We start from the raw sequence: 25,029 nt of genomic DNA on the forward strand, positions 1-25,029 counted from the left end.
TGCTCTGCCTTGACCTGCTGAAAAACAACACATCGAGAGACAAATTGATAAACACTATGCTTCACACCTTTCCACCAGAATCTAGTACGTATATGCTTATACATCTTGGCACTGCCTGGGTGCACGACGAGTCTATTACGATGATCCTGAGGCAGAATCTCATCTCACAAGGTCGAATCATTAGGTACCACAACTCTACTAGACAAACACAACAATCTTTCTGTCTGAAAAAGGAAACCGGATGTTTTGTCTCCCTGAGCAAGTCTTGCTAACTTTTGCATCTTCGGATCAGAAAACTGCACTTCTTGAATACGAGCAAACAAAGATGGCTCAGTTAGTACTGAAAACACTCGGATCCCTTGTTGTCCTCTCTTATGTCAAAACATAAAGTTTAAAGAACAACACTCCTGAATGGTACTAACTCTTGCACTAGTGCGGAGAGCACTAATACTCACTTTACGGTTCAGTGCATCTGCCACTGGATTCGCAGTACCCGGATGGTACTTAATCTCGCAGTCATAGTCCTTGAAAAGATCCATCCAACGACGTTGATGCATGTTCAACTCCGCCTGAGTGAACAAATAATTTAAACTCTTACGATCCGAAAAGATCTCAAACTGCTCGCCATACAGATAATGGTGCCAAATCTTTAGTGCAAACACTATCGCTGCAAGATCCAGATCATGCACCGGGTAGTTCCCTTCATGGGTGTTCAGCTGTCTCGAAGCATATGCAATAACATGCCCATTCTGTGTCAGCACACAACCCAAATCTTGAAGAGATGCATCTGTATACACCACATAACCTCCTGATCCAGAAGGTAACGTGAGAACATGCACGGTAGTCAGTCGAATCCTCAACTCTTCGAAGCTTTGCTCACACTCGCTTGACCAGACAATAGGAATATCCTTCCTTGTCAGATGCGTCAATGATCTAGCAATTCTTGAGAAATTCTCGATAAATCGACGATAATACCATGCTAAACCCAAAAAACTATTAATATCTGAAGCTGTCGTAGGAAGCGACCAATTCAAAATAGCTTCATTCTTACTCGGGTCCATTGATACACCTTCCCGAGATATGACTTGACCAAAGAATACCACTCGGTCAATCCAGAACTCGCACATACTGAACTTGGAATATAACTGCTTCTCGCGGAGAATATGCAGTACTAGCCTCAAGTGCTGCACATGCTTGTCAATACTATGTGAGTAGACCAAAATGTCGTCAATGAAAACCATGACAAAATTGTCTAGATAATAGTAGAAAACTTGGTTCATCAAATCCATGAACACTGCTAATGCGTTCGTCAACCCAAAAGGCATCATTAAGAACTCGTAATGACCATACCTGATACGAAATGCTGTCTTCGAAATATCCGTATCTTGAACACGCAACTGATGATAAACTGACCTTAAATCAATCATGGAATACACGGAGGTACCCTGAAGTTGGTCGAACAAATCATCAATCCGCGGCAAAGGATACTTCTTTGTAACTGTTGCTTGGTTCAATTGTATGTAGTCAATACAGAGACGTGTAGAACCATCTTTATTTTTGACTAAAAAAACACTGGAGCTCCCCAAGGTGAAACGCTCGATCGGATATATTTCTTATCCAACAAATCCTGCAACTGCTGCTGCAACTCCGTCATCTCTACTGGAGCTAGACGATAAGGCGCACGAAAAATCGGTGTCATCCCTAGCACAAGCTCAATCCCGAACTCGACTTTTCTAACTGGAAGAAACCATGGAATCTCATCCGAAAAAACATCTGGGTACTCACAAACTACTGGTAACTCCTCTATAGTCTTGCTTACCGTGGATATATCAATCGCATAGATAAGGTAGCCTTCCTCACCCTCCTCTAAAGCCTGACAAGCCCTCAGAGCTGAAATCAGAGGCATAAGTGGCCGCACTCCCTCATCATAGAAAAACCAACTATTGCCCTCAACCGGACTAAATTGAACAACCTTTTTATAACAATCCACGGTAGCTCTATAATTGTGATGCCCCAAAAATATTTAATTTGAGAATTTATGGAATATGAGATTTAAATTCCGTGTTTCAGAAATTAAGGGACTGAATTGAAAGTAGAAAACTTGGTCAGGGACTGAATGGAGATTTGACCAACTCTAAGCCAATTAATGAGACATAATGGCTTGTCTCCTCCATCATTTTCAAGCCACAAATGAGAAAGAAAGGAGGAGAGGCAGAAAGCTCAAGACATGCCATTTTTCATCATTCCAAGCTTCGATTCGACTTCATCCGACTGGTAGAATTCAAAGATAATTGCATATTTGCAATCCTTGCAACGATAGCTACATTTTAACGTAAGTTTTGTGAAATTCTACCAAGTTCTAAATTTTGGATGTTGTTGGATTCGAGATTTGAATTGATAAACATGCTCTAGAGTTGACAGAGATGGTATATCTAAGACGATTTGAGAAAATACCACCGTTTGAGCATGTTTTTCATTTTTAGATGATTTTCAAAAATTCCCGGATTTAGGGGCTGTTGAAATTTCGAAAATTGAGAATGATTTTGGTGATGATATTGTGATAGAAATGTGTTGATATGGTGTTGATAAATTTGGGAATGTTAGTTTTTAAGTCGTTATGTCGTCGGTTTGATATTTGACAAGTTATTAAGTACTTATATTGAGCTAGGCATTGAAATGTGATACTGATGAAGTATATTATCCGTTTCAGATTTGATTTGGAGTTTATCGAATTCGAGTTGCAAGAATTCAAGTTGTTTAGAGTTCGATCAAGGTTTGAATTGATTGTTGCTTTGAAATACGATTATTGGATCGAACGAGAAATTGATATGAGCTTTGTATTGTTGTATCTTGCAAGATTTGAGCATTCCAAACCAAGAATTGAGGTATGAGCATACGAGTAATAAATGAGATTGAACCTCGAGATGAGTTGATTTCTCGAGTCCCGAGAAAAATCACACACTTTACTTGTTTATGTGTTATTGCTTGATTTATTTGATTCACGTGATTTAAATGGCATGAGTTGTTTTGATGATTTCTTGATGATTGTTGGTGTTGTTTTTCTGCCATTTATATGAATCAAATAATATTCATATGATCTTGAGATGATTTGAAATGAGAGTAAGCAAGATGCCTGAGTTACAACATCAATACATGTATATTGCATCATCTCATTCATATTGAGCTAGATTCCCTTCAGTGTTGAAATATCATCAATGACGAGTTAAAACATTGATGATGGACTGAAATGCCATCAATGGCGAGTTACAATATTGATGATGAATTGAATAAAATCGATGGCGAGTTACAACATCGATGCTATGATGAGTTACAACATCGCTACTGAGATCGGATATGAATCTTGATGTCGAGGTCGGATACGAACCTCGATGATTGATGCCCGTCGTTTGCAAGCCAGCATATTCTTGAGCATGTGTTTCATGAAAGAATTAAATATTTTTGATAAAGTATCTTTATCGTATTTGAAATGTATTTGAATTGGGATATTTTGTTGATTATATGCTTCTGTTGTTCATACTAAGTTTTATACTTACCATTTTTTGGTTGTTGCTTTGTCTTGTGTGTGTGCATTGCAACAGGTAATCTAGGGCCAAGTTCGAGAGGCCATTAAGGATTGTGATTGAGCATAGAAGTGGAATTTCAGGTTTTAGCGGGTTGTGTCGAATTTTCCTCAAGGAGTCAAATATTTGCATTTTGAGAAATGATGTATTTTAATATCATGTTTATGGTATTGAACTCCTTTTGGATTGTATGTTTTGAGTATTGTATCGAGATGTCGCAATTCTGGGTTTTCAAGCCAAAAATAAAAAAAGAAGAAGAAAAGAGGGTGGTGCGCAGAAGTGGCGCCCTCGCGCCACACCTGCGCAACTGCAGCGCAGTCGCGCCGTCCAGTCGGAGCGGGGGCGCTGCAAAATTTTTTTAAAAAAAAGGTTTCCACGTCGCCAAATGTAAGACTAACGCGTCGCCAATTGTCCTGGAGTTTGTTTTTATGTATTTGCACCCGGGGTCCCACATAAGAGGTCAAAACATCGATACCCAAAATACAATCAAAATTCTCCATCGCTAGAATCATAAGATTCGCTACTACCGCTACTAACCTAGAGCCCTCAAACTCTAAAGTACAACCCAAGACTAAATGCTTAGACAAAGCTGAATGACAAGTCAAGGTAGATACTGGTAGTACTACATCTAGGATATGTACGACAATCTATGTCTCTTAACAAAACATGCCAAAACGAATGTGATGCACCGGTGACCGATATCTATGAGAACAAAAGCAAGAATCCCACATAAAATAAATGTACCTGCGATAACTTCCTCATTCTTCTTTTGAACCTGATCTTGGCTCAACGCAAAGACTTGTCCTAGAATACGAGGTCTCTGGTTGGTACTCCCAACCGACTGTCCTAATGGCTTCTGCCGAACTGATGCTTGAGAACTCGAACCGGATGCTGATCCTCCAACCATCTGCAGACAATCTCTCTTCATGTGACCCATCTGTCCACAACGGAAACAAACACCACTTGCTACATGACAACTGTCTGTAGTATGATGCCCCCCACACTTCTCACACTTTCCTTTCTTCTTCCAAAAATTGAACACACCTCTACTAGATCTGAACCTGGACCTGATCCTGAAGAAGAAGATGCACCAGGTTTCTTAAAAGACTTGGCATTAGGCCCCAAAGAGTTACCTGGTCGGAAAAAAAAAAAGAAAAGTTCATGTTCCTCTTGATGTTGTTCTCTTCTTGGCGACAACGGTTCACCAATACCTCATACGACGTCGGATTGTCGTTGATAGCTACCCGATCATGAATCTCCGGGTTGAGACCTTGCAGAAAAAGATCATGCTTGGCTTTCGAGCTATTGGCAACATACATGAAATAAGGTAGCAACTCAAAGAACTTTTGCTGGTACTCGTGAATCGACATGTTGCCCTGCTTCAAGTTCATCAGCTCATTCACCTTTCATTGTCGGATCACTGCAGGAAAGTACAGTTCTCTGAATGCAGTACGGAATTCGGCCCAAGTAGCTGTGCCTCGCTCGAATACAAAAGGTGCAGAAGTGGACCTCCACCACTTGCGGGCACTCCCTTCCAGAAGAAAGTTGCGGCCTGCATCCTTTTCTCCTCGTTACAGTGATATACATCAAGCAGTTCTCCATCCTCTCAAGCCATTTCTCTACGACCTCCAGAGTCTCGCCTCCCATCAATGGCTTAAGATCCATCTGCACAATCCTGCGCAAATCGAAACGGTGTCTGTCATCCCTGTGGAGATGGTGCCTCTGAGGTGGCTCTCTCTCCTCGTCGTCTCCCCAATGACCACCAATACTCCAATGAATCTCGTCTCCACGTCCAGCCATCTGTTAAAAGTAATAGAATTAAACCTCAAGACTATTTTACCTAGATCCCAAATCTCAATGCATGCTCTGATACCATAAATGTAATGACCTATCCTGGAGTCACTAATTAATCAAGGCTTTAAGCATGCAAAATAACTTAAACACGATAATCAGATAGTCCAGCAAAAACTTAAATAATAAAACTACAACCACCGGCATGATACAACCGGTCCAAAGTAAAATACTGTAAATGTTATACAACCCAATCGAAAAATAGTACTAAATCTCAAAAATAGAAGACCTGGTACAATATAATCCACCTTAATAAAGTTCAAAGACCGCTACCACTCGGTCCGTCCAACCTAAGTCCTGCCTTGAGGAATGGGGTGTCGAGAACAAAAACCGAGGATGTGAGCTAAAAACGCTCAGTACAAAAGTATGAGTATACACATTTTATGAATGCTAAATGCAAGTGAAGATACCAGAAACCTATGTAGAATACTGCTCAGTCAAAGGTGCCATGGTATGTAGCACACTAGGTCGTTGCATCAAGAGGTACTCCCATACCATAAAACCGTGGACATATCCGGATCCAAAACTATGGTATCCATCCACAAAATATAATGGGGCTAATAGACCCCTCTACTAGTTATATCAACGATAAAAGCTCAATGTGATAATGCATGCAGCATAATATCCGTGATATAATCAATGCACATAAAATAATGCCATATAAAAACATACAATCATAGAATATGCATACTCGACTAGGGTATCTCGGATAGTACGTCCGTACCTCAGAATAAGCAACCTAGTGATACTGACTCTCTAGTCCAAGCCTATAAACAGATAATCACCGTATCACTAAAAGTCTTAACTAGACTAATAGATACTCACTATGTCTATTCCGAGTCTAGTATTATACCTACGTCCGTCGCATGCCCACTGATGGAGATAGCCCCCAAAACTTGGGGACAACTCCACTACAACCCCGACAGCACTTTGTCGCCACTTGGCCCTCGAATGGGATGCCAAAAGACCCTAAAATCTAGTAGAAATAGAGAGAGAAGTTGGAATGAGCATTTGAAAATGAACTCTCGGCCCTCTATTTATAGACCACGTTCGGAACTACCGAACTCGCGATCGGAACTTTCGATCCCACTTCGGAGCTTTCGATCGTGCTTCCGATCGCTCTCCATCAACCACGTGTCTCTGATTTGATAACTCGACTGCCGACAATATTTCAAAACTACCGATCCTAATTCGGAGCTTCCAAACTCCCTCTTGTCCAATCACCCAATGAAAGCCCATGCACTGTCCGACTGTCACACGATCGGAACTACCGATCTCACGTTCGGAGATTCCAAACCAGTTCAGTACTTCCGAACTCTTCTTCGGAACTTCGGAACGACTCGGACCTTCGGATCAGCAATGCTAGCTTCCGAACCTATTCGGAGCTTCCGATCCTATATTCGGAACTTCCCGAACTATCCCAAACATTGGAAATCCTAGAAACCATTTTTGATTGTTCTGAATCCAATTTTTGACTCCTTAAGCTCAAATTAGTATCCCTTAATCATTTTTAAACACTAGATTAGCTCAATTAGGAGTCAAGCTACTACAGCAACGGTCGAGAGAACTTGAAAACACCTAAGTGATCCTTGAAAGATCTGATATAATCTTGTAGGCGAGGGTTGATTGAGTAATAGATAATATGGTTTTCTTAAGTGCTCAAAGTAACTGAGAATGCAAGCTTGTAAGCGAGAGTTCTTGGATAAAATAGATGGATCAATTCTTATTTTCTCTTGCTTGGAACATTTTGGCCAACTATCTCATTTCTTGATCTTTGATGGTTGTGCATTGCTCCATCAATCGATTTCTCTGATAAAACATCTGAAATGATTTTAAGTACATGAAGCTTGAATCGGAAGACATCCTCTCGATCGTTATTCAAATATCTGCAACATATGCAACATATTGTAACCAGTTGAGGTAAGCTATCTGAAGTATGAGCGGACAATTTGTAACCAGGTGATATACTATGAAAATATGCATCCGGTTGTGAAATTAACTGTTTGAGTCACCGGGCGAGTACCTGTTAATATATTTAAAGACAGTTATTCTATAACAACGAAGTATTATTTGTTATCAGCAAAACTAAGTGATCTAACAAGACGTCATAATTATTTTCTCTCGACAAATATAAATATGAGGTTTGGTTTTACAAAGACAGACGAATCTGATTCTTGTAATCGACTCTCAATTTCTATATACATTTTGATAGACGAAATTCGACTGATTTGATATTTCGATAAGTGGTTTGTCGAGAAAATTCACACCCACAATTTTTGGGTCACATCACTAGATTTTGAAGAATAACTTCTATTTTCATAAATTAATTTTTAGCTATTCCTATTTATTCAATTTTAAATGATCATATCATTAGTTTCTCAAAATTATAGATAAAACCGCGTTATTGTAAAAAAGAAATTTTATAAAAAATAATATTTATTATTTTAATTTAAATAAAATTTATAATTTAGAATTGAATTAACGGTTCAGTTTATGCTATTCCATCTGGGCAGTGTCCGAGTGCGATAGCAACGGTCCGAATCATCCGAAAGATCACATGATATGATCTTTTCGGTGATCCGGGCTATTAATGCTCGAAGATCGAGCATTGCCAGCATAGGCTGAACCTGAATTAACATTGAAAAATCTATTATGGTGTATCATTTGGATGTAAAAGTTAAAACATTACGCTACATTATTTATTGTTGTCATAATAAATTTATTAAAAATTTTCAAAATGAATATCGGAGGGTCAAAATTTGAAACCAATCCAGGAACCTGAATCTTCACCAAAGGAAATAAGTAAAATAAAAATTAAAATCTTTGGCCGCGCTGGATCTTTGTTCTTGCTCCCTTCTCTTTCGATCTTCGAAATTAGGGTTTCTCTCTCCACCTAGCTCCAAATTCTTTGCCTAGATATCCATCTTCTGCCGTGGTGGTATCCCACTTGTTAGATTCAAATTTCAGGGTTTTCAGATCTATTGAGCTCCCCGTTTCTCTTTGTTGCTCCGCCGATACGCACAGGATTTTGTATCTGAGTACTCTCTAAGTGACAACATGTTTTGGAAGCTCACAGCTCTGTCTGCTTCTTCTCCTGTAAGTTAAATGAGTTGATATTTTTATTTTTGATGTTGATGATAACTTTTTAGCTGGGATGCCGATTGTGGACTTTGAAATTTTGGCATGAATGAGCTTTATCTCGCATCGTATTATTTCTCTGTGCTTTTGGGAAGCTGGAAATGTAAATTGGTATTCCCTGAATTTTCTTTTTATAATGGCTATGGAGTTTTAACACATTTTCGTTTTCGCAGCCAATCAATTGCTTAATTATATTTTTTTGCCTTCAGAAGCTGCGAATTTGTGGCTTGTTTTTTTTTGTTTTTGTTTTTTGATTTTACCCCTACTAGTTAGCAATTTTCTGTTATCGGATTTTGCTGAATTGCAAAATTTTAGTGGAAAACGAAGGACGCACACATATATTTCTCCTTCTCTATCGCATGAGACTGGTGAAGGGATTTTGATAACAAGTAGCATCAAGCAACAGATGATATTTTGGATCTCTTTTACTCTTTTGAATTGTAGTACTTCATGGAGCAACAAAGAATATGTTAACAATTGGACTCAAATTCACGCAATCTTGAATCATGGGACAAGGCAGACTTTCCATTCTTTTCTAATTCTTCAGTAATTTTCATCAATCATCACTCTCCTTGTCCTTGATATAGAACGGGATTGATCGAGAATTGTGAATTGATATTCTTTAGCTCTTTTTGCTGTCATGTATCATTCGAGTTAGGAATGATTAAATCACCTCTTACTTGCCACGTGTGACGGTCTGTTTCTGAGCCTGTCTTTCTACCTTTATGGTTTAATGCAAGAGATGTCAAAATGGGTTAGGTCCGTCGGGTTGGCCAGCCCCGCCATACAAAATAGGTGGTTGGGTTGACAATTTTGCAACGCGCCTACAAGGTGGGCCGCCCCGCCCCACCTAATGATGGGTTGTGGGTTAGCCCGCCAAAACCCGCTAAATTACACGTAAGCCTACCGGATTGGCCCACCCCGCCACCTAAAATAGGTGGGTTGGGTTGGTGTTTTCCCAACCCGCCATAAAGGTGGGCCACCCCGCCCCGTCCCGCCTCGATTAATGGTGAGTTGCGACGGGTTGTGGGCCCTCCGGCCAACCCGTTTTGACACCTATATAATTAATGCATTCCTTGTTTTTGGATTTTTAGTTTCGAGTGTTTGGATACCACATGAGCGTACTTATTTTCTTGATTCATATGGTGCTATATAATAATTGGATTAGTTACACTTTCTATTGAGCATGGCTTGTTCAGATGTGATCAAGTGTGACCTTGTAAATCATTCATGTAACTGTCAAACACTGTCTGGGGCACAAATTGTTGCTTCCATTGGTGCAACTTCTTTGTCAGAAATGATCTTGATTTAAAAAACTTAAATAAGAAATTCATCTCAAATAATATCAACATATTCAAAATTCACAAGGATGGAAAGTGTGGAACACTGCTTGGAAGGTGCTTGCTTAACCTTGTAATGCATCCACATCTCACAAAACCACTTCATAGTCCTTTTCCGAAGTTTCATAGGCAATATACAGTATACACAACAATCTTGTAAAATATTTCATTTGTAGATGTTTTTTAATTAATTACAAACCTAACTGTTCAAATATAAGCTTGCAAACCAGACAAAATATTGTGACATCCTTAAGACAATTCCTCCACCTGATGCAAATCAATAATCCTCTTTCGGAAAATTATAATAGATAAATGAAAAAGGGTTAAGTCTAAACTGTCTTAGTAATGATCAATATATTGGCGTAAAGTAAATATCAATAAATATTTAAGAAACATTATAACGTATAGTATTAGCATGACTGCATAATATAAAAAATCTCCGGAAGTGATCATTGGCAAAGGTTGCTGGTAAAAGTTTTTGAGGTGAAGTGGTGAACATTGTGGCTAAAGCTAAAGAGATGGCTCCCACCCAATTTTTCGGTAAACCACTTTTTTCCATTTGCCACTTAGAATACGTATTGTCGATCATTTATTGGAGTCAAGGTGGACTCACTTTTCGGACCCAAGTCTAGTTCAGATAAACCATGTACCTAACAATTAGTTTGTTGCTCATCATCCAGTGGACTGAATTTTTAGATCGAAGTTCGTTGGCCGGTCTCCATGTCTATCTCTTACCTTATTTGCTCAGTCATTCAATTAGAGCCAGTGATGATTACAATTTTTATTCATTGGGATTTACGTGGAATAGGTATATTAATGGGACAGGTTTGGCCAAACCCGAGACCGGCCCCATTAGGATAATATGGACCCATTACCCACCCGCCCCACCCCGTTTAAATATGCTTTGGACCCGCCCCACCCTGAATCTGAAACGGTGCGGGTTGGACCCGTGAGACCCACGAGAACCGTGATTTTCTTAAAAATGAAAAACAGATTTAGCCGTGGGTGGTGGTCGGAGGGCAAAATAAAACCTTAAAATAACACATCTTGAGGTTCCATCTGTAATATGCAAAATAGAATTTTAAAATACTTCTCAATTTAAATTTATAAATATGAAACTTGTCTTCCATGATAGAAACTTGTATCTTATCATTGGACGTAGGTGGTGGTCGGAGGTTTGGCACTCGCCGGATGGCAGGCAGACGTCAAAGGGAGGGAAGGCAGGCGGTGGCCGGCGGCATTTGAGTTAAAACAAGAAGAATTGAAGAAGAATTTTTTGGGAATTAAAAGATGAGTGGGAGAGATGATGGTGCGGCTGATGGGAGGGAGAGGCTGGGAAGAATCTTTGAGGAATTAAAAACCCGGGAGTATTTATATGTATTATATATGGGGTGGGTTTTGTGCGGGTCTTATAGGACCCATTACCCACCCCATACCCTCCCGGGTCTGAAAAAATGGACCCGAGGCCCGTCCCAAAGCCCATTTAGTAGGCCCCATGTGTCCATTGCGGGTTCGGGTACAACACGGACCCATTGACATCCCTAATGTGGAACAAATGTAATTCAATGAGAATCAATTGAGGAGAGATTGATATGATGAGACGATCTGCGGAGATAAGATTAGTACTGGAAAATATCAGCGGGAATTGATACAATCAGTGGACACGATACTACTATGGTGATCTAATTTGTAAAAATAATATGTACAGAGATACAATCATACAATTAATTGAGATAAGATCCAAAATCCAAATATGTACATGTGCAATTCAATAACAAGTGATGCGATGATATTTAGAAGAATTATATATTTATATTATAATTTTCAGGTTAGATGTTGAAGTTCAGAAAGAACTGTTGTATTTCTTACCTCGGTGACTTACTTTCTCCGTGCTTTCAATATTACAAATTGATTTCTGTTAACATATTAACAATATTATACGGTCTATCGTATTGAAAGTATGTTTGATCACTGTAAAACCATTTATATTTTAATTGTATCCAATTACGCATTACACCATATTTTAAAATTCATTGCAATTAAATTGTACATCCAAAAATCATAAAAATTTTCCAGAATGTCTTAAATCCTTGGGAACTTGACCAGAATATGTAATAACGGCATTCCGTGGTGCATGTGTTGTCTTCTACGCATGGCTGAAATTTTTCCTGAGCATGTGTTTTAATATGATCTATGAATTTTTATGCGAAACACTTTTTTAAATTCCCAACCGATCAATACAAAATGGTTGAGTATTGTCTTTTGGCCACTAGAAATAGTCATTTCCAGAGGCTTTACTAACTGGTGGCATATTGACACATGTATTATGATATTTGTATTCAAACCACGACTTGAAAGGTTACACTGTTAAGAAAAGCAAGCCTCAATTTAGCACCTGCAAACCGCATTATGCTGTCTATGTTCTTCACGGTTTTGGTTTTAAATTTATTTTTTGGCTGAACAATGTTGTGAACCTCCTTGATAAATTGTTTCTGGGTGAAGTGGAGTTTTTCTGAAGTTTTTCCAGAATTTTTCATTATTTTTAGTTTTTTTCCCTTAATTTCCCTCTTCCCATATTTTCTGTTTGACACTTCCTCACACTATGCCGGGGAATTTATTAGCGTAAATCTGATAAAACTCAACCTAAAGGGGCCTATTTATAGGCAGGAATGCATATGTGGGACATTCCTAGGCTTGATACATGTTTCTAAGTTATAATGGACATGTGTGATGTTAAAATAGCTAACATAAAATATTATAATTATAGGTTTGAATATTTAAATATTCTATTCAGTGTTCTAAATGGCGGTCGAGGCGGCCGCCTAGGCGGTAGGCGGCCCTCAACCGCCCCGCCTTTGTCTAAGGCGGTCTCTGTAGGCGGTTCGAGGCCATCTAGCGGCGGAGGCGGGCAAGCAGGCGGTCGCCAAATAAGTTTAAAAAACCAGTCAATGCCAATCAATTTTAAAAACCTTAGATATAATAAAAACATCCCTTACTCTCTTTTGTATTTACTTTTTGTTTCAAATGTCCTCCCCCCCGCCACCACCCGCCTCCATCCGCCCTCCCCCGTTGCCGCCATCTGCCAGCACCTTAATTATCTTGTTAGATTGCATTTATATATTTATTTGCACTTTCTCTAGATTGTATATAATGTATGAAGCTTCTTTAGGCATAAACATTATTTAATTACATATATTACACAAAATTTTTTGACTATTTGTAATTACATTGCATGATTATACATAATTGCCTATTAAAAATTGCTAAAAATTTTTTTGCCTAGGCGGCCGAGGCGGTAGGCGGTCGCTAACCGCCCCGCCACTACCTCCCGCCATTTACAACATTGATTCTATTCGATATATATACTGAATTTTGTGTGTATGCACTATGCATATGATATACGTAATTGTGTATATATAATACCCCTTTTAAACACATTTTTAAAATAGTTATGTATTATGTATTTTTTATGTAATTTTATGAATTCATAAATATTTTGAAAAATAACATATGAATTATTTTTATTTTAAAAATAAATTTTCTAATTAGTTTTAACTAATCACCTTAAATATTCGAGGTTTCCTAGAAAACATATTAACATGAATTAGGTGTGTTACGAACTTGACCAAATTCATAAAATTAATAAAATACTAAATATTGATAAAAAGTTTTGGAGTAGATGTGATCAGCAAGACATGTGGTTATGGCGTATCCTTTTCTGAAATTTTTTCCAATTTGAAATACACTGGTAATAAATAGAGAACGCAGGTCATTGACAAGAACTGAAACAGCAGAAGCATTGGGGAAATGATTTATTCAATCTCAGGTTATTTTAACGCCAGATTATACCCTCTGTCGATGAAATATTTTCAACTGACTACCCAGTTTACCATAGATTTACATGTTTTAGAGCCTACCTGGTCTAATCGAGATATTGACTAGGTTTGGTGTTAACTTTTTGTTTTCCCTTGCAATTTTTGAGCCAATGACTCTCGTTGTGTAAATTTATGAATTTTAACTGAATGTTGTGTTTATTTCCGATTTTATAATTTGATAGCATGGTTTGATAATAAGGGGTAATTCCGAGGTTAACGAAGAATTTATTTCATGTTGATATTGGCTGTGGCCTTGGAAGAAGGGGTACAATTCTTTGGACAGTGGTGGTACATCGCATTTGTTGGTCGGTTTGGCTGGAGTGAAATAGCAGGGTTTTTGACGATATAGCAGAGAATGGTCAAGGCATGCTGGGAGAAGATCGAGTTACGGGTTTCGACATGGATTAGGAAAAATATCGAGTTTAGGGAATTTTGGCTTTCAGATTTATGAAGGGATTGGAGTAATATATTTTGTTAGCATGTCCTCGTGTGTGGACTGCTTGTCCGCTTTTGTAATTAATAATTGTTTATAATCTAATATAATATCATTTCCTATCAAAAAAAGAAAAAGATAATAAGGTAGGGATGAATACTATAAAGAATATCAAATGATTTAGTCCTTTTTCTTGGTTCATCAATCCTCCACTGTGTGTATATGGTCCTCTTAGTTTCTGTTCAGTTTGTAACTTGCTTTTGTCCTTTTCATTGATGATGTCCTAACTTATTCTTTTACTTTAGGTTGAGTCAGTGCTGGACAAGGAAAATTTTACATTGGAAGACCTTTTGGATGAAGAAGAGATTATTCAAGAATGCAAAGCATTAAACAGCCGCCTAATAAATTTGTATGTCATTTCGTCTACTGCATCTTCATGTTTCTGTTGATCACATGTTTTATAAACAACTTGTGCACATGTTCAATTTTACTTGAATATCATGAAGGTGTTGTTTCCATGCATGACATTAAAAGTTTCTTGGTTTCAGCTTGAGAGATCGGGCTCAGGTTGAACAGATGCTGCGATATATTGTGGAGGAGCCTGCAGAGGATGCAGACAGCAGGCGGATTTTCAAGTATGCCAATCTAAAGAACTAGGAAGTATAATTATTCTTCAAATGTCAAACTGAGTGTTTTAGTATTGTATATACAAATCTCTAGACTCTTATTCCAGACTGTTAGAAAGTTGTAACGGTAGGTACAAGAAAGTCTATTGCATCCTGTTGGTTCTTGAGGAAGATTTCTTTTTGGCTAAATATCTGGTTTTGTAATGTAGGTTTCCTTTCATTGCCTGTGAAATTTTTACATGTGAAATTGATGTCATCTTGAAGACATTGGTGGAGGAAGATGAGGTGATGTTATCCTATCTAAGAGTTAGCATAGAAAACTAAATGGGAAATCTTGGTTCACCTTACCCTTTTATGGTTCAATCAACGTCTCTATCTTGTTTCAGCTCATGGATTTACTCTTTTCTTTCTTGGAACCAAACCGTCCTCATAGTGCACTGTTGGCTGGATATTTTAGCAAGGTACAGATTGATTGCTTTGCAATTGAATTCAGTATCTCTTACTTATTTAACTTGGACAACTTGTTTAATTTGATTCTGTTTTTTCGCAGGTTGTAGTGTGCCTCATGTTACGGAAAACTGTTCCCCTCATGAATTATGTCAAGGTGACTTAGTTGGAAACTCTTTGATTATGTACAAGATATTGCGATTCAAGTTTAAACTGGAAATTATTGAATGCAGCTCCTGTCAACTTTCTTTTTCTTCCCCCTACCTTGTGTTATAGTTGATGGAAGGAAATTTTTAATTTCAATTTTTTCTTAATATTGCTGCTTTATGGTACTTTATCCTTCTGAGAGGGTAATCAATGTGCTTCACAATACATTTTGTTGCAGCTGCTTAATAATACTAAAAGTTAAGCCTATTGATTTCTTTTCGCCTTCTAATGGGTAACAATAATTTATGAAATTCTATTATAGATTACTTGATATTTCTGTTTGCCATCACACTTGTGGGGTAGTGTTGTGAACTCAATCTATATGAAGAGATAATTGAAGAATATAATAGAAATATGCCGAATTAAACCCATAGAATAATCCCTGTACAAGAACTTTTGTTCTCCCTAGCCTCGGCTAGTAAACTCACACAATGAAAATGTAATCAGTATCCTTAACTCTATCCAACCACCCCCTATTATACTACCCTTGCCCCTTTCCCAAGGCACTCCTAGAATTCTCTTCATAACGACATAATGGGTTTGGCCCCCAATATATTACAGCCCATGACAAAATCATCCTCTTGACCGTTTAAGCCCCATGGACTTGAGTTCATAACAATACCACCCTCTTGAAAAACAGTCTTGTCCTCAAGACTGGGGTTATGAAGGGCTTCTGTGATGAGTTGAACACCTTCCTTGACAAAGAATGAAGCCCAATATAACATTGTCCATCCAATCATATCACGATAATCGATACTCCATGAATTTCCAGTAGTCTACTTCATTGATAATACTAATTCCCTGTGCATTGACATTATCCATAAGCAAGTAGCATTTTGATTTCCAAAGTTACTTCCAGCATCATCAACCATATTGCATAGGGTCCTTTCTGTCATATATAAGCCTTGGAGAGTATGACCAAGAAGTTTCATTGCTTTAATTAAGTACCTTGAATAAAAATATTATTACCATTACAGTTTCTGCAGTGCCTTGGTCACCAGAATGTTCTCCAAGCAGTCTATTTATGGCAGGTTCCAATTCACGAATGGACGCAAGGCTTAGGGTATGCCTCGGCTAGTAAACTCACACAATGAAAAAATAATCAGTATCCTTAACTCTATCCAACCACCCCCTATTATATTACCCTTTCCCCTTCCCAAGGCACTCCTCGTAGAATTCTCTCTTCATAACGAGATAATGGGTATATTACATCCCATGACAAAATCACCCTCTTGACCACTTAAGCCCCATGGACTTAAGTTCATAACAGGTAGTTAAATAGCAAGTTGGGTGAATATATCTCTACTATTTCCTGGTTTTTGTACCACTTTCTTTCTCTTCATTTAAGCAAAAACGGTTTTAAGAAATTCAATAAATTTGTGATTATTTACACTTCTGCAATAAATCTTTTTTAAACAAAGAACAAAAATACCAAAAGTTTAGATGACGTGGAAAATTGATTGCTCTGATGGGTATTCAGCTACGTAGCATGGACACGGCAATTTTTTTTTGAAGTGTCGGACACGACACACAAATACGCGTGTCGGACACGGCAAAAACCGAGTCGTTGACTTTTTTAAAGTTTGACCAGTCGGACACGGCTCGGACACGTTTCTGGACACGTTTGGGCTGAATTGCAAAAAATTAAAAGTTTCAAGGGTTAAATTGAAAAAAATAAATTTCCGAGGACTAATAAATTAATAAATTAAATGAATTGGGCCTAAAAAAGCCCTGCATCAGTCATTCTTTATTCAGTCTTTCTCGTTCCCGTTTCTCTCCTGGTCTCGTTCTTTTGTCATCGATGAAATATGGTTTTCTATTTTAGGATTTTAAAATTTTAATACTAAATTTATATATATATATATATAATATTTTTATAGTTTTTAATAATCGCCGTATCCTAGCCGTATAGTGTCTTATATTTTAAAAATTTTCCATGTCGCCGTATCCAATACGATACCCGTACCCGTATCCGTATCCATGCAACATAGGTATTCAGAAACTTGAGGCAACTATTTCTTTATCATTTATATTTGTCCATTAACATGGGAAACCCACACGTATTTCCAAAAATTTGTTGAACGATGCGCCCCTTGAATTTGTTTATTTATTTATTATTTATTTTTATTTTTCCTGATTTTTACAAACACGATATTTTCTGCCTTAGTCTATGTTGTGTCTGATGTTGATTTCTTGCAGGCTCACCAAGAAGTGTTTGTGCAGCTGGTCGATTTGATTGGTATCACATCCATCATGGAGGTTGGGTGCATGTATATGTTGCAATCTTTGGATTGAGCAGTTTGTTGCTTTTAATTTTTTTGTATGGATTTGTTTTGGAGCTTTGGTTGTAATATTCTCTCCTAATTCACCTTTTACTGTCAGGTTTTGGTACGACTTGTAGGTGCAGACGATCAACTTTATCCCAATTCTTTCGATGTGATGCAGTGGCTGGCGAGTAGCAATTTATTAGAAATGATTGTGGATAAACTGAATATTCTGGTGAGTTAAAACAGCTGTTGTTTGATAGGGAGCTTAGTTTTGGTTGGGCAAGCATATCAATTCATTAACTATTAATTGGTTAACATTGGATCCCACCCTTCACATAATTCCACTTTTTTATTACACTTGATTTCATATTATATTACCCCAAGAGTGCATGGCATTTTTTTTCATTCTTCAACTCTTTGTGCACATGAAATGGTACTGCTGTGTTTCCGGAATCTTCTCATCATACATGCTAATTCTTTAACTTTTGTTTGAATTGTTTCAATCTAGCTTCTTGTGGTTGTATTCGGATTTGAGTTCATTGTTTGTCATGCACGTACAAATTCATTGCTCATTGGTTACTAAATTATTTTTATGAGATAGATGGAGAAAGAACTTTGGGTATTTAGAGATTATTCTGTTTGGACATACTATTGGGTTATATTTTTGAATTTTTCTGATTCACACTTCATGTAGTGGCTCTGTTATGTATCTGAATCTAAGATTATTTGTTAAACCTTTCAGAGTTCTCCTGAAGTGCATGCTAATGCAGCAGAAACTTTATGTGCTATAACCAGAAATGCACCATCACCTATGTTCACTAAACTATCCAGTCCAAGGTATTGACTTCCAACTCTACGTTCATGTTTTTCTGGTGTACTTGTAACTGACTGGATGTGTTTGAGTTACATGCGTTTTTTGCTTCGCAGTTTTGTTGAGAGGATCTTTGCCCATGGACTTGAAGAGGCACAGTCAAAATCTTCCCTTGTTCACTCACTATCTGTCTGTATTTCATTGTTGGATCCGAAGAGATCGCTTCCTTCACCAGCGATGTATTCTTTCAGAAGTCAACACACGTATGAATCAACAGTAAATGTTAACCCGGATACTGTCGGTGCAATGCTTCCAAAACTTGGTTAGTTTACAAGAAATGCCGACAGCCATTTGCTAATAATTATGATCGACTCTTTCGACTTCATCCCCCAAATCTTTGGACAAAAATTTTAAATTCTTTCATCAAAAAATTTGTTCTTGGTTTAAAAATTTTTGTTTGAATTGGATATGGGAATGCAAAGGGGTTAGTGTAGAGATGAGGTGATGCAGTTGTGTGAATGATGAAAACTATTCTGGTAAGAAGAAATTCGAGTCGGAAAATTCGCATGAATGGATATGGGTGGATGAAGCTGAAATTTTCCTTTATGGATCTGTTTGTTTTATTGACTGTGCTGCTATTTCGTACATGATCTTGGAATGTGCATATTTTGGAAGCTAAGAGTAAAATTTTGAACTCTTCAAATGGCCAGATTTCAACAGATGATATTATTCTTTATCTTGTGAAATTTGGATTTAAGTGTGTCACATTATTGTAATTGGCTGACCACATCTGTGTTAAGCATCTAATTGTTTTATTCAGGCGAGTTGCTTATTCTTTTGAATGTCTCATCGGATGCAAAGATGTTACCGACAACATATGGTGAACTGAGACCTCCTCTTGGAAAACATCGTCTAAAGGTTAATTGACACGCTATTGTGGTCATTTGTTTTCCCTCAAGCCCTCAAATTGGTTTGTTGCATTTGAAAATTTTAGCTTGTGCAGGATAGGGAGAGCCATGGACAGTGATACATGTGTCCATATAATGCCATTGATTCATAAATATACATGTCTGAAATTTCTTAACTGGTTATTTTTTTCTGAAGTTGTGGTACCTGATTGTAGATCGTTGAATTCATTGCGGTGCTTCTTAAAACTGGCAACGTGGTGGCAGAGAAAGAATTGGTCAACTCAGGGACCATTGAGAGAGTCCTCAATCTCTTTTTTGAGTAAATTCCATTACTCTGGTTCTTTGTCTTTTGAATTGCGCGCTCTTGGTTCCTATTAAGAAGAGCTCCACGTTCTTCTTCAATCAAACTTACAGGCCAAACCCATGAGTGCAGGTGGTGTTTCTAAATTATTTTGTCTGCTGCAGATATCCATACAACAATGCGTTGCATCACCATGTGGAGAGCATAGTATATTCTTGCTTGGACAGCAAAGATGTTGCCATTCGTGATTATCTTCTCCTGGATTGTCATTTGGTTGAAAAAATTCTTCACACAGAGAAAAGTCCCCTGCTCTCTGGTGATCTTATTCAGGTATTTTTTAGTTAAAAATTATTGAAGTTGTCAGTTCATGTAGCTTGTGTTAGACTTCTTCCTTTTTGGAGAAGAAATGTGGTTGCCTTTTGCTTTGATGGCATGAAAGTTGATACAACAGATTTATGCCTCGGAAACAATTGCACGTCATGAACTGTGGAGTATAGATACCCGTATTAGTTATTCTGGTAATTACAAATTTTGGGTTCAGACCTCTTGGGGTTTCTGATTGGCTTTTTCTACTCAATGCAGCCAACTGTGCCAGCATCTGGGAGACAGGCTCCTAAGGCAGGATACTTTGGACACCTAACAAGAATTTCAAATAAATTAGTTCAGTTGGGAAGCAATGATACTCGAATTCAAATGCATCTTCAGGTGGGTCTCTGCGTGTAATTTTAGATTATAATGATGCTCTTTCTAATTTTCTGCCACACAATCAGTTACAATTAGTCGTGTCTTTTCTCATGCAAACTTGATATCATTCTTCAGGAAAATAGTGAGTGGAAGGAGTGGCACTCCACTGGCTTACAGGAGCGCAATATGATTGAGAATGTTTATCGATGGGCTTGTGGGTATGACCTTTTGTGTGTTATTGTTTACAGAAACCAAAGCTGTTAATACTCGAGCAAAAATCTCTGTACCTTTGCGTACCAAGGTATTTTCTGCTCCACTCAGCTATAGTTCCTTAAAATGACGGACTCTTCCCCCTCTCCACTGCAGGCGACCCACTGCATTGCATGACAAGAACAGGGATAGTGATGAAGAAGACATTCATGATAGGGATTATGATGTTGCAGCTCTGGCAAATAATTTGAGCCAAGCATTTAGATACACCATGTATGATAATGATGATGCTGAGGTAAACGTATGAGACACAGAAGAAAAGCTGTTTCTAACTTTATTCGAAGACTAAAAAAAAACTTTTTTGGAAGCTGAATATGTAAATTGTTGAGACATAGTTTGTGATTTTCATCTCTTGATGGCAGGGTCATGGATCTCTTGATCGTGATGACGAGGTAATACACATAACCACATTTCTTTCACTACTATTCCTTGGTAAAATGAAAACAAAGGGCTTCTTGCCAACCAGAGTTATTAATTACAAAAGACAGTACCCATGGGTAATTAGTTTTTTCATTTGCCATTCCCTTCTGAATTGATTGTTCTTATGTGAGATTTTCGAATTTGATGAAATTTTAGGATGTCTACTTTGATGATGAATCTGCTGAAGTCGTGATTTCATCCCTAAGGTTGGGTAATGAGCAAGGGAGGTGAGTTTCGTTGCCTTTTATCAGCAAATTTAGAAAAAAGAATTAATCAGATGCACTAGGAAATAACAAGTAGGAGTTTTTTTCATTTGAGCCTACATTTTGTGTCCTTTGTGGCTGGCCAGTTTCATGATTTTCTTTATGATCTTGCTTATTTCTCCTTTGCAGCAGTTTGTTCACAAATTCCAACTGGTTTGCATTCCAAGATGATGAGAGAAATGGAGACGCAAGTATGAGCCCATCACCGTCATCTGACATGATGGGCGATAATGACCTGAATGGAACATCAAACGGTAACAGTAGTAGTGATGATGAGGTAGTAGTCGGGGAGGATAATGAGTTGGATAGCAAAATTTCTGCCAATGGCTCATCTAGTCCCAATGCAAAAGCCTTCTATGGATTCAATGCCATCAGCAACAAGGGAAACGAGTCATTTGCTGAAACCAAGAATAGCATTACCCCTGGTGACTCGGCTTTCTTTCCCTTCGAGACTCCAGACAGTGACGACCCATTTGGAGAAGACAGACCTATACCCGAATGGGTGGCATGGGGTGAAACATCCGATTTCCAAGTTGGTGGATCTAGTGTGAATCCATTTGATGATCCGACTGATATTAACAACAATCTTGCAAATTCAGCAAAGGAAATCTCTCCCCACGTACCTGCATCTTCTAGTGACGATTCCATATCAGGAGCAACATCTTCTTCTATAGATTCCAATGATAGCTCATCTAAATCTGATTTAATTAACAAAGGTGCTGCTGTACCCTTGTTGTTTGAAGAGGATGTTGAATTCGTGGGCGTGGAATTAGAGGGCACAGAGAAGGCAATGGAACATGCTCTAAAGGAAGGGATCGTAGGAGAAGCTGGGGCAATGAAAAGAAACACCGTTCCGAAGAAAACAGAAAAGGAGGACTCAGACACTGACGGTGCAGTGATGAAAGAATTCAGCGATTCTAACTATTGGAAAGTTGAGCATGAGGTTGCGGTTTTGGAGTAAATTAGCTGTCATTTAAGTTCTCAGTGTGGAACTTCGACTTTATCGATCGGGACCGTTGGAGCGAAGGTATGTACAGGATATTTTTGTTCCAATTGCATTCTAGGCTACTTAGTTCGTCGTTCACTGGTTTTATTTATTGTACCATTTGTTGTACCAAGGTGGTTGCAGTTTGCTTATAGATTTTGGGGGTGCTTCCCGTATATTTGTTAGGTGTTTTACACTTATATTTTCATTAAATTTCGTAATTTGATTACTATTCAGAGATGTTGGGAGAAAAATCGAGGACTCGTGGATTTTTTTCCCCATTCTGTAATATATTGTTGTATTCTGGAAATCACGATAATATTTCACTGGTTAATTTTCTGAATTATATAGTTACATAGTTTAAAACGTTTTTTCTACTTCATTTAATAATCTATATTTTATTTTTAAAATAAATTTTATAAATAAAGTGGAGACATGTATAAAAAAATGAAATGCAAATAACATTAAACTTCTTCTCCAGCCTATGGTTATGAAGTGTGTTTATGTGATTTAATATTTAATATTGAAGCTTGACCGCTTAATTTGGTGTTTACTAGCAAGTGCACTTGGTCAAGTAATAGTAAAGTGGACAGAGAGTCCAAGTATCGATCCCACAAGGACTGTTGTCAATTCTCAAGAATTAATTATTTTACTTAATCTAGACAAAATAATAAAACAAGTGCTAAGAATTAACTAAAATTTAATTACTAAAATAAAATAAGAATTAAACTAGAAGAAGAATAAATTCAATTAAATAGAGACAACCAAGACACACGAAGGTACCAAACAAATCATGCAAACAAGTAGCAAATCCAGGATCCAGATCTAATATTAAATCACGGCGAATTATCCTATCTTGTTTAACAGTCTATTTTTAGAACATGTTAAACCTATTCAAGTTATGACGTATTAATTTTCATAATTCTAATCAAACATGAATGCATTCAATATTTGTGATAATTCAGTTTTTACCTAAAGCCGCATACTGAAACCGAATACTATTTCTAGTCGGTTTAACCATATGTCAATTATTGGAGTGATCGAAATCAATTCCTCCTCTGTCGACTTGGAATCAATTAACAAGCAAATAAATAGTTGATCAGGTTATTCACAAGACAGAATTTAAATCCAACAATCAATAATATTAACAAAAATCCAAAAATCCTAAATAAACATCCAAATATTCAACGTAAAACTGTCTGGCCCAATCTCGCGGTCTTGGTTGAAGAAAAACTAATCAATAAACGAAAATATAGTTCAAACAAAAGTTTAATAATCTAAAGAAGAAAAGAAAAAAAACTCGAATGGAGCGTTCTTCAATCTCCAAGCCTCCTAGCCGCCGTCTCTCTTATGCGATTCCAACCCCTTTTCACGTCTGACAATCTCCTATTTATATGTCTTTGAAAGCCCAAGAAATAAAGCCCAAAAAGTTGAAAGTTTTAATTCCCAAAAATTCTATTTTTTCTGATTCTGCGACATGCACGGATCCTAGAAAAGGGTCCGTGTCTAGGTCCGTGCATTAAACTGGAAACGCCGAATTTTTTACGAAGCGGCACGGACCTATATCCGGACCCCTGCACGGGGTCCGTGCATACATCCTCACCTGCGCGCAGTTTTCTTGAAAAATTCATATCTTCAGATCTAGCCGTCGGATCAAGCTGAAATTTGGACAGAAGCTTCAAAACATCTTGAACTGTACTATGAACGGTGGATATCGGATTTGGATCTATTTAAAATTAAATTTGATTTTTCTACCAAAGCTGCTCCGTAATTCACTCTTCAACAATTCATTTTCCTACAAAATTAACCGAAAGAGTAAAATACACACACATGCATTAAAACACATAAAAACACAAAAAAATAATATGAATGCACACAAAATAGATTTAAAAATATCACAAAATAATGCATAGAAAATGCACTCATCAACACCCCCATACTTAACTCTTGCTCGCCCTCGAGCAAGACAAGACATGTGATAAGTGCATTTTGTATGCATTAGTTCATGATAAATTTATGTCTATTTTGTGTGAATTCATATTATTTTTATGTGTTTTAGTGCATGTGTGTATTTCACTCCTTGAGTTAATTTTGTAGGAAAATATATTTTTGAAGAGTGAATTACGGACTAGCTTTGTTCAAAAAATCAAATTTAATTTTAAAGAAATTCAAATCCGATCTTCACCGTTCAGAGTACAGTTAAAGATGTTTGGAAGCTTATGTCCAAATTTCAGCTCAATCCGACGGCTAGATCTTGAGATATGAATTTTTGAAAATCGTCGCTCGGTGTAGAATTTTTGTACTGCGCGCGCGCGAATTTCGTGTCCAGACCTCTGTTTTTATGTGTTGCGCGCGCGCGGAGCCTATGCCGCGCGCGCGCGCGTGTTCGGGGGTCATTTGTGTTCCGAAAAATCCTTGTTTTGAGAGGAATTTAACTGGTAGGCGTTCCGGACCATATATATACATGATATAACATATTTTTGAGGGTTTCGAAGTTCCAAAACACGCACAACACAGAGGAGGCGGCTACAAGGCTTGGGAGAGAAGATTTCTTCTTTCTTTTCTTCTTTTTATTTTTATTTTTGAATTATTGTTTTTAATTATTGAGTAGTTTATTTTCAA

At 37.6% G+C, this 25,029-nt stretch overlaps 1 protein-coding gene across 3 annotated transcripts; it reads left to right on the forward strand.

The window, feature by feature from the left end:
• The first annotated feature begins 8,181 nt into the window (after positions 1 to 8,181).
• Positions 8,182 to 22,757, forward strand: LOC140876440 (uncharacterized). Of its 3 annotated transcripts, none has more exons than XM_073280396.1 (19): positions 8,182 to 8,528; positions 14,524 to 14,627; positions 14,767 to 14,853; positions 15,054 to 15,129; positions 15,231 to 15,305; positions 15,395 to 15,448; positions 17,698 to 17,757; positions 17,881 to 17,997; positions 18,508 to 18,602; positions 18,693 to 18,898; positions 19,397 to 19,494; positions 19,700 to 19,803; positions 19,950 to 20,115; positions 20,368 to 20,490; positions 20,605 to 20,687; positions 20,836 to 20,974; positions 21,102 to 21,131; positions 21,316 to 21,386; positions 21,552 to 22,757. In XM_073280396.1, exons 1-19 carry the CDS (start codon positions 8,490 to 8,492, stop codon positions 22,381 to 22,383), a joined length of 2,559 nt encoding a protein of 852 aa, XP_073136497.1. In that variant the 5' UTR covers positions 8,182 to 8,489; the 3' UTR covers positions 22,384 to 22,757. The 3 variants fall into 3 exon arrangements, with proteins under 3 accessions (XP_073136497.1, XP_073136498.1, XP_073136499.1); XM_073280397.1 differs by having other exon boundaries at positions 21,555 to 22,757; XM_073280398.1 differs by lacking the exon at positions 8,182 to 8,528 and adding an exon at positions 14,039 to 14,169.
• Positions 22,758 to 25,029: the final 2,272 nt, after the last annotated feature.

The sequence above is a fragment of the Henckelia pumila genome, chromosome 1 (genome assembly GCF_033568475.1).
Source record: "Henckelia pumila isolate YLH828 chromosome 1, ASM3356847v2, whole genome shotgun sequence".
Lineage (NCBI taxonomy): Eukaryota > Viridiplantae > Streptophyta > Magnoliopsida > Lamiales > Gesneriaceae > Henckelia > Henckelia pumila.

What these genes read in the sequence shown, in the direction of transcription:
- LOC140876440 (XM_073280396.1), top strand. Translation starts at nt 8,490, where the DNA reads ATGTTTTGGAAGCTCACAGCTCTGTCTGCTTCTTCTCCT. An exon ending in CCCTCATGAATTATGTCAAG is followed by an intron (nt 15,449 to 17,697) that starts GTGACTTAGTTG and finishes GATTTCTTGCAG; the next exon opens with GCTCACCAAGAAGTGTTTGT. An exon ending in TGGATAAACTGAATATTCTG is followed by an intron (nt 17,998 to 18,507) that starts GTGAGTTAAAAC and finishes TAAACCTTTCAG; the next exon opens with AGTTCTCCTGAAGTGCATGC.